Here is a 10855-nt window from a genome sequence, read left to right as displayed (position 1 = left end):
ATTTTCGTTAATAGGGCCACCTCATTATTAAGGCCAGTGGTCACATACCACAGGACCAAACTGGTAAAACTAATCCCTCAGTAAAGAGGCCAGCTGAGCAGACAGTCAAGGTATCACTGCAAAAGTTGCTGCTCTTAATTGCTTATTTTAACTACTGAAAGCGGTACCCATTATTCTGGCAGTATATACTTCATGCTTTTCCAACCATTATGTCTAAAGTAATGCTGGAATAATTGGTGCATTGTATGTTCCTATCTTTCTCTGTGATAAACTCTACATAGTGTGTTTAGATCAATTGTACATTGCTGTTACAGCAACTAGGCAGTTGCTGACTTGTTGAAAACCTCAATAATAATGTCATTTTGTTTTATGGTAGCATTAATGAAGTTTTCGGTAATAGGGCCACCTCAGTAATAGGGCTACTTATTATGGGTCCCATAGGTGGCCCTATTAACGAGGTTTCACTGTACTATAAACATTGTCTTTTCTGGATGGTGTGGCAAACTCAAATGAAAGTTTCTGGCTTTGTGAAGGGTCTGGCTTGGCAAGGATCAGTGGTTTACTGGTGAATGGTCTGATATTGTTGGCCAAACGTTTTTTCTGTTGATATTATTGCATATTAGCCACTAAGGAGTCAGCACAGCCCTGTAATCTTGTACCTGGACTTCAATAGTGGTCTGACTCCATGGTATAACTATTTATTAGGAGAGTACAGCATGTGTGATAATAGTGATGGGTACCTCACCACATATACCTGAATACATCAAGTAGAGGGTGGGCATCTGTAGCTATGTAATGTATTGTGAAATCTGTATAATAAATTAATGTGATCGTCTCAGCGAAAATCCGACTTGTTCACACAATTAAAAAAAAATTTTTTTATTCACTCAGCAACATCAGCAGTGTCTAAGGAATGGACCACCACAATTTCAGCCTTCTATAGTGTGTAGTTTTGGAATTATAACGATAGACAGTAGGAAGAGCAAGGTAATCAATCTGTACAGCTACAATATTGAAAATAAACTGCAGGCGCTTACATTCGCAGCCATAACTTCTGTTTGGATTAGCCTACAATGCTGCAATTTGGCTTAAAACGTTCACCATGGATCTGCACATCAGCCAAGGTATAGTATTATCCCTGTAGATACTTGCGCATATGGATATGAAGGCGGCTTAGTAGAAGAAGCCATGGTAATCTTGTTTACGTTTACCACATCATAGTGCATACCGTTGGAGCTAGAGAAACGAAACAAAGATTTGCGAACTCTCCATGAACAGGCGAATAAAATGGTATATAATTTTAATCGATTTGACTCTTTCTTCTTCGAGTACTGGCCCAATAAAAACTTGCATAACTTTTTTGTAGCATGCGTAATTTTACAAATTATTTTTAAATTTTGTTTTTCTCAATACGCATGCTTGTGCGAACAAGTCAGGTTTTTGCTGAGACGGTCACTATTATAAGTCTTTGTGGATTGACTTACTGTTTCTATCTGTATGGACTATGCATCACCTCTTAGGGGGTTTACATGCAGCATTAATCTCAGCATTCCTTCCAACATTTTCAAGCTTCCAAAATAAGGTTATTTGTGTGTGTGTGTGTGTGTGTGTGTGTGTAAAACTGCATCAATTTCTAATTTAATTGCTGCTCATGCATTGTTCTTTTTAGATATCTTGCTGCACACATTACATGAGTATAATACATATACACTAAAATTCAAATTAGATTAGCTAGTAGTCCCAGTACATGATGCATGCAAGCCTCCATAACCATGTGTACATCAAAACATCAACTAATTAATAAATGTGTCCCAGTCTGGCATAACCGGTCTTATCACCCATGTCAGCAGATTCATTTTTTCGCCAAGAACACAAAGCTACATGCCTGAATAAACTATCTAATTTCACAATCAAAATCAGTCAGACTTGAGTGGTCTGCCTTTGCTGGCTGCTTTTCCCAAGCCCAGTGACAATCTGTACGTGCGGTGTGGGGTCTTAATTAATGGAGCTCTGGTCAGCCTGGGGATGGCTGTATGTAGCTACAGCTCCGTGGTGTTGAATAAAGACCTGTACTGTAAATTTTCTTTCATTTTAGCCAGTTTTGAGACCTGATTGGCCCATAACCTGACCTACTTCATCCCTACACCTTCCTTTTCAATTTTTAAAACAGCCTCGTGCCCTCAGTCTGAGTTGCCTCAGTCTTCCCGGCCCTGCCTCCCTCCGCTCACCTGATACAGTTAACCACATTTCAAAAAACTATCTAAAATGGCTGGAAACTTCGCTGTTGGCTACTTGTACAGTGGATGCTCTGGAAGGTAAGGAATCAGTTGAACTTAAATTTGGTACACATATGTAGCTTCAACCACTGGTGAGCTACAATACACTAACTGAATACTTAAAACCGGAATTTCTCGATACTTTTAATAGGCGATAAGACCCCTTTTCCCAGACTGGATCACATATACTGTAATGCTATTTTGTTACACAGATTGCTACAAATGCAAGCTAAAAGAAGTCTATATAAAAGGCAGCTGCAAATCTAAAGGTGTACAATAAAAAGTAAAAGTTGTCAGTGCAAAATCCTAGTTATATATACATCAAGAAAAGGGGATACTGACTAAATGACTACTTGTATGCATATAACACTCTAATTTGTCACACAGTGTATATATGTCCAACTGCTCACAATGTTATTTGGTGATATCGTGATCAGTCTATATCCCGTATGTCCAGCTCTAGCAAAGATTCACGGAACTTTACTGGACTTGGTTGACGTTCCTGTACTGATTTTGGCTGATCCTCTTGCACAGTTCTATTATTGGACATGGTATGAATTATTACTAATTACAGTTATATTCCCTTTAGCCTGTTTCCATTACATTGAGCTCCATATAAGTTAGTGACCACAAAGAAGTGAAAATGTGTACTCATAGCAACAACTAATTTAACAGTATACCAATACTTAGTGAGTGTATGTTTGAGTGTCAAAACCTATTTGTAGGGATGGGCGGTAATGCATTTTTAAGTGTTGTACCGATATCCAAATTAGCTGATTATTCCGATAACCGATATATATTAAGCAAAATATTTAGCCGATACCGATATAACCAATCTGATATGCACTAATAACACTAACACTCATTCTCATTAAATGACTCATATTAGTGACATAAGTATTGATATACAGCTCATTCTAGGCTACAATGTAAAATTAGATGCATACCACAAGTAAAAGTTACTCATGGTAAACAGATTTTAAGTAGATTTTACTACTATACAGCTGAGGCAAGTGGCTGGTACTACATAGAAACCTAAAACCGCATTTACTGTTGGGCATGGCCTAAAATCTGACAGTTCATTATGGGCATGGGTTGTAGTCACCGCTAAGCCATCAACACATAACTTAATTAAAATGCCAAATAACTTATGTCTAGCCTCCCCCACATCATTATACTACACTGCGTAGTGGAGATTAATATTTAATCAAAACTGATTAATCAGCTAGTAACCAATATTGGTCCGATACTGATTACTGAACCGATATCGGTGTAACATTAGCCACTGCTTGAAGTTTCTTAGTTTACTGGAGTAGTATATCCCCAATATATGGAACAGCTAATTGTTTGTTATTTTAGTAGTTTTTCAGTACACCCGCATTCACTGATGTTTTACTGAGAGTTTAAAACTTAGTAAAACAATTATGTTCCATATACTTAAAGTTACTGACATTTTACCATGAGTATAACTGGGTACAACTACAGTGAAGCAACTTAACAAATGGGGTCAGTAGAATGTAGGCCTGAGTCAAATATGCTATTTTTACCAAAAATGCTTTCAGGAATTTCCAAAAGTTTTCACCTATTATGCTCTTCAGTATTCCTATTGTGCTTTCATTATGCTCTTAGGTTAACGGCATTTCTTACAATATGCCAGCATAATAAAAAGCATGGGAGTGCTATGCCAGCATAATTTAGCATATTAGGTGGATATTTCATTTAGTTCTATGAAAATAGATTGATACTCCATAATAGAGCATCAGTAAAAATGCAAATAGAGTGCTGAAATTCATTGTACACAGCTCCTTATATCAATACTGTCTAATAGAACAGTCACTTGTAGTGAAATACTCTAATATTCACCAAGAAATGTTTTTAGCCTAGGGACATAAATTAAGCATAATGGGAATGCTGAAGAGCATAATAGGTGAAAATTATGGGATATTCCTGAAAGAATTTTGGGCAAAAATTTGACTCAGGCTTAATTTCGCTACAAAGCGACTGTTCTATTAGAAAGTATTGATTTTGGAGTAATGAACATTGCAGTTTATTTGTATTTTCTACTGACTGCATACTACGGAGTATCGATCTATTTTCAAGCTCCATAGTTTGAAATATCCACCAAATACTGTAAATGGACAGCAGCAATTTTGTAGTATATTTCAAAGTGAATACCTTTGAACTGGTTTGATGACAATACTGCAGTATCTTAGTATATCCTGTATACCACCCAGCAATATTACCCTGTAGCAGATGTTCAGTTGTTTTATGTTTTTATGTGAATTAACAATCATAGCACCATGGACACTTTTGAGATTGCTTATTCACCATTATATGCTCTTTATCTGTACCCAATTTCAAGGTACTTGAATTACACATTTGCTTTTATAACAAGTTTTGAAAAGTGTATGAAAAGAATAATCTGTAGGCCCCTGAAGAAGAAAAAAATAAATTGAAAGTTTGGCCATGCTCATCTCACCAATGGCTGGAATGAATTTAATCAACATACTGTGTAGCCTACCTTACCTGGCGAACAGGTATAATGTACACTTAGGAGAAGGGACCATGGAGCTATGCAGGTATGAGATCACATTTTCTTTCTTCCTGTCAACACACATGCTGCATGAAGAGCCGGCGTTCTTGGCCACATGACATACCGTGTGTCTTGCTATATATATATAGGCTTCATAAGATTACTAAAATGTATTGGCAGTGGCTTGTGTAGAAAAGGGTATTTAATAATGTAAGACTATAGCCAGTGTAGTTAAAGCATGGCTGACAATGCTATATAGAACAAGGTAGAAATAAAGTACAGGGTATGCAACTAAGCACAAGGGAAAGCTGAGTACTATATTGGCGTTGAGACCAATGCTGAGAGTTCTATTTTCACATAGCATGGGCAAGAGAATGATTTGATTATCCATAAAATAAAACATGTTAATATGCTCATCTTTTCAAGTCACACTGGTTGACACTTCCACATGTTAATAGTACTACTTCAGGTGCATGTTATTGGTAGTATTTCAACTTCCTTGTAAGGTATAATAAGTCTTAGATTAGTGCGTGTAATCTTAAGTAGTTTTCTGTTAACCTAACTGTTACATTTCAGTTATCATATCTGTCCATATTAAGAATTGAATTTTCACGAAGTATGGTTGGTGGGCTATAAAGTATATTGTACACCCCAACTTTACTTTTCATAATATTATGGAAAATACTTTTTATGATCTTTTCCCCACACAAAGTTTTATAAAGTGTAGCTAAAGCTAGTGCATAAAGCTAGTGCATAAAAACAAACTTACGCGATTGTTGTTGCTGTAGCCTTCCTCAATGCATCATCCACAGTAATTTCATATGGTTGGTTGACATTAGGCATTTCAATATTGTTGTTCCTTGGTTCATTCTTCTTGATTGACCTCACAAAAGACACACAGAATATGACAAACCCTTTAATATGCTGTCTGTTCATAAACGGCGTAACCAGGAATAAGAATACTAGCAGTGGCAACACTAGCAAAGTGAAAGCTAATCCAATGATAGTATTAGCAGTGAACCCATTTGAAGCCTCAAATGGTTGTAATATGGCAACCAATATCATAGTGAGCAGAAATGACCCATCAACAGCATTCAAGGTCTCACTAACATATGGCCTCACAATGAAATGTATTGTTGCCATTATTATGAGTGCTACAAGTTGCAAATATGCGACAGTGAAAACATTGGTGATATATGTATTCACTATAAGAAGCATCACCAGTCGACATATCATGTAATAAGAGGCAAAATAACTATATTTGTCCTTGTAATATCCTTGAAACTGATCCAGTATTGGTTTGACTCTTATGAAGTTAATTTTGTGGTTGAGAAATGGTTCGAGCAAGAGTAAAAGAGGAAACCCAATTACAATTACTAGTCCACAGGCAATAGCTACTAGCCCATATGCTAAATGACGTCCATGAAAGTATTCATAATCAGGGGAAAGGTACGTGTAAACTTCGTTCACTCTAGTAAAAGTCAGTGGCTTTATTAATAGCAATGAGGTTGATGCTATTGAAGTGTATGATAGTAGTAGCAGAAAGCAAATGACATGGATGACTCCTCTACTGACAAACAGGGATAGCCTTGGAGAGAATCGTGTTGATGTACTGATGAGTAGCAGGATCAATAGAACAGCTAGTGGATGTATGTAATGGATAAACTGCTGATCAATTCCACTTAATCCCTGTACAAAGCAAAGTTGTCCCAAAAACTGTGGAGTCAGTTTAGCAAGGCTGGACACAATTGTCACCATCCCATACAGGGCACCAGAAGTATGAAGAGTTTGTCCTAATAGGATATCTATTACACTGTAATAGAATGTGATACTGTATAAATAGCCAATTCCAACTTTGAAGTACATCATAGCAAACACTGTTATGATGGTTAACATCCAGTAGAGACATGTCATTGTAACTACCAGAATTGCTTGACCTGCAGTGCAGTTTTTATTATTGATGCAGTCAACTGAATCAAATGATAAAATATAGCCATCATCACAACTACCACAAGCAGTGCCTGTCCTATGTTCACCACACTGTTCATCTGGGGATGGTAATAGGGTACAGGATTCACCACATTTATCAAAGTCACAGTAATTTACTGGACAGACTCCTACAGTAGGATGATCATTAACAACACCAAACCAGTAACCTCTTGTGATTGTAGCATTACTACCAGAACATGATACAATATCATCTGTAGTGTAACATACGCATATTTCATCCTTATCACTGTAGTAGAATCCTGAATGACAAGGTGACATCTCTATTATTAAATTCACTACAATTGGTTTCAATTCAGTCTCATATAAAGAGTATAACTGCAATATAGCATAATTATTATCAGAAAAGGAAATGTTTGGCATGTCACCATCAGAATACTTGAAGTAATAGCTATTAAAGGAGTGATGAGGAAAATGTGTACCAGTGATCCGAAGGTTGTCAATTCCTTGAGAGGACTGGCCAATTGATAAGCCTCTGCTTCCACTAAGGGAATAATTTCTATTGCTTCCAATATAAGTAACAAAAAACAGTGCTATACCAGCAGGTTTTCTATTGTAATCTAATAAACACGCTGAAAGAATAATGTCTTGACCAAGCATAATATTGTGGAGAATGTATGTTGGATATATGCTGCTAAAGTCTGTTAGATTAGAATCATACAGCAAGGATGCAGGAGGCTCTAATATTAATTCCATAGGCGACGTAATTATTTGCTGATCAAATTCATGTGGTGCAGAATATTGATAAATTTGATCACATGACTGTGGTATATTAAGGTACACTGAATACTTTCCTGCACTATCTACATTATCATTGAATTGAACACTATTGTTATTAAGTACTAGTATAATATTGCTGATATTTTTGTAGCAATTGTTATGTGTGGATACACTACAATAAATAGCTCCTCCATACCTTCTTGCTTCATTGTGATCAAATGAGACTTTGGAGTGTGTATTAAATGTTATCCTTGAATTAAAGTCCAAATATAATGCTCCACCACGTTCAGCTCTATTTCTTTTAAACAGAGTAGATCCACTGTCAAACATCAGGTTTGAATTGACTAGATAAAGAACTGTACCAAAGTTATATGAAAACGTACACTCCGAAATCATCATGCTGGAGTCATACGGTGAATCATCAGAACTTTTATAATAGATTACACTGGAATTGCTGTTGATGTTATTAAACATGCTTTCTTTGAGTACGTAGGAACTATTGACCTTACAAGAATCACACGATGATATATATATACCTGCTCCATCACTACCTCCAGACTGTCTAAATACTACCACATGTAGAATAACTGCTTTATGTGTAGGTGGTGGTCCAGTAGAAGAGCCATGGCTGTTACAGTAAAATGCACTTCCATCAGTTAGAATTTCATTAGATACAAACTTTATGCCTGCAAGCAAAACATTAAGATTATAATAGTCTGATAACATTACTAAACCATTTCCAGAAGATAAAGTGTTGTGTTGAAGTTTTGATTCAAGAAAACTGACTGAAATGTTGTTACTGTTTAATGACATCATTGGACCACCAGTATTGTTTGAGAACATTAATCCTTCATAGCTGGTAACGATGGATGTTTGATACTTTAAGAGAATCAGATTTGATTTTCCATTATTGTACTTGAAAACTGAATCGATTATTGTCAAATGTCCAGTCTCAAACACTGTCACATTGGAAGCAGTGTTGCTGAGGAACACACAGGATAGTATCTGTACAGTAGAATTATCTTCATTCGTTATAATCGACAAAATATTACCATTATCAGCAACAGTATTTGATTGAAATCTCACATCTGACAATGTAACTTTTGTGTGACTTGAAGAAATGTTAATAAACACCACGCTGTTACCATAGTTATTTGGTACAGGTTGATTGTTGATGCTATCTGTGAAACTGGTTGAACTTATTAATATGTGATTTACTCCAGAGTCTTTTGCCTTCACTACAAACAGTTGAATTGCTGCACTGTTTGGTTTCATGCTAGTAAATGAACAATCAATAATATTAACAACTAGATCCATAGAGTTAGACTGTTCAACATACAAGCCTCCATAAGTGTATTCATAATGTGATTGTGGATAAGTGTTTGTATAATTATCTGTATAGTAAACAGTACTAATGATCACAGTTCCTGATGCTTGAGAAATTTGAACCAATGATGTTAAAAATGTACAACATTGAATTGTTAGATTAGTACAAGTATCAAAGTATAAACCACCTATGGGATCCAGATGGTGAGCTTTATTATGAGAATTAGATCCAGTTGTTGATATGTTAAAGAAACCACATCTTATCCACCTGATATTTTTAATGATAACATTATTGCAACCCTTACACACCAAAGCTCCAGTATAGTTACAATCGATTTCAGACATACTATTACCAGCTATTGTGATGTTGCTGAGGTTTGACAAGTTAGCTGGTGATAGTAATGTATCATACGGAATAGTTATATTAATGATGCTATTGTTATTGACATGTCTTAACGCTTCATCAAGTGGGTAGTAGCAAATATCCATATCACATGTGTTTTGATTACCAGTATTAGTCATGTCATCATTCCTAACAGTGACCATTATCACTTTGTATGTTATATTATCATACGTGTTTCCATTACTGCTCTGATGACAACTATCTTGATTAATATCTACATTAGTGGAATATACATACATAGGTGATCAACTAGTATTATTGCAAATGTTATACAATGAGTATGTAGGCATAATCAACTATGCTAAAAGAATTGATGATGCTTTTCAGGGCAGAAGTGCTTATACATATTGTGCGGGTACAATATCAAGACACACGGTAGTGTGTCGTGCGGCCCAAGAAGCCGGCACGCCACACCGTGAGTATATTGACAGGAAGAACGAAAACGTCATTTTCACACCTTTGTATCTCGGTGATCACTTATCTGATTGGAACCAAATTTGCTACACAGTTTCCCGCCAGCCAAGGGAGTCTACATTCCAAATTTGAAGGAAATCGCTCCAGCCATTTCCGAGATACGAGCTGCCAAAGTTTCGTTTTTTTTTTCTTCGTTTTCTTCTTCTTCTTCTTCGTCTTTTCGCACACTTGCAAAAATTGCTATAACAAGCAAACGCGTACTCCGATCGCCTTGAAATTTGGCACACAGAAAGGGGGTCCAAAGGCGAATCCTAGCATCAACTTTGGTACACATCCGATGAATGGTTCAGGAGTTATGACCAATTATTCGCGTAAAACAAGATTGATTTGTTGTCACGCCTACAGGGTAAACCGCTTCATGGAATGAGTTGAAAATTGCTATGTAGATGGAGTAACCATCGTAGGAGTGCCTTTTGGTGGTTTGAAAGGAATCGAGATAAAGACCACGGAGATATGACACAAAACCCAACCTGTGTCACAATTACGCGATCGATTTTTATGAATAAAAAAGTATTAGTTTTCACGCCTACTAGGCAAACCGCTTAGAGCAATGAGCTGAAAATCGGTGTATAGCTGAAATAATCTTCATAGAAAGTCCTTGCAGTAGTACAGAAGAATCGGATTACAAACCACTGAGTTATGATTCGAAAGCCAACTCCGTGTAGCAAATGCGAGATCGAGATACTCTAATAGAACAGTCACCCTAATAGAGCATTCGGCTAATTTATTTACTCCATTATAGAATTTTATTACATCACAAGTTATTCTGTAGGGAGTTCAGCTGCAAACAGTTAATCTTATAGACAGTTCAGCAAGAAGACAGTCACCATGTGGAGAGTTAAGCAAATATACCACTATAGAGATTCAGAACATTACAAGTCACACTGAAGAAAGTTCAGCTATAAACAAGTCATGCACTGTGTAGAGAATTAAGCTACAATTAAGTCACTCTCTAGAGAATTCAAATACACAGAATTCTGCTACACACAAGTCACTGTGGAGAGAGTTCAGCTACAAACAAATTACCCTTTAGAGTGATCAGCTACAAACAAAACACTTTGCAGGGTGTTCAACTGCAACAAATCAATTACCTTTAGAGCGATCAGCAATGAACAA

General features: G+C 36.5%; 1 protein-coding gene across 1 annotated transcript in view; it reads right to left on the bottom strand.

Moving 5' to 3' along the window:
* Nucleotides 1-2558: 2558 nt before the first annotated feature.
* The window catches only part of LOC136261181 (uncharacterized), a 156029-nt gene continuing 147732 nt past the window's right edge, over nucleotides 2559-10855 (bottom strand). Inside the window, exons 8-9 of the mRNA XM_066055154.1 lie at nucleotides 5579-9479; nucleotides 2559-2812 (exon numbers count right to left, since the gene is read on the bottom strand). Of these exons, the coding sequence (XP_065911226.1) occupies nucleotides 2710-2812; nucleotides 5579-9479 (4004 nt within the window). The 3' untranslated portion in view covers nucleotides 2559-2709. The remainder of the gene's footprint in view (nucleotides 2813-5578; nucleotides 9480-10855) is intronic.

This window comes from Dysidea avara, chromosome 7 (genome assembly GCF_963678975.1).
Source record: "Dysidea avara chromosome 7, odDysAvar1.4, whole genome shotgun sequence".
Classification (NCBI taxonomy): Eukaryota; Metazoa; Porifera; class Demospongiae; order Dictyoceratida; family Dysideidae; genus Dysidea; species Dysidea avara.
The sequence above is the reverse complement of the archived record's forward strand: the minus strand, read 5'-3'. Positions and strand labels throughout refer to the sequence as shown.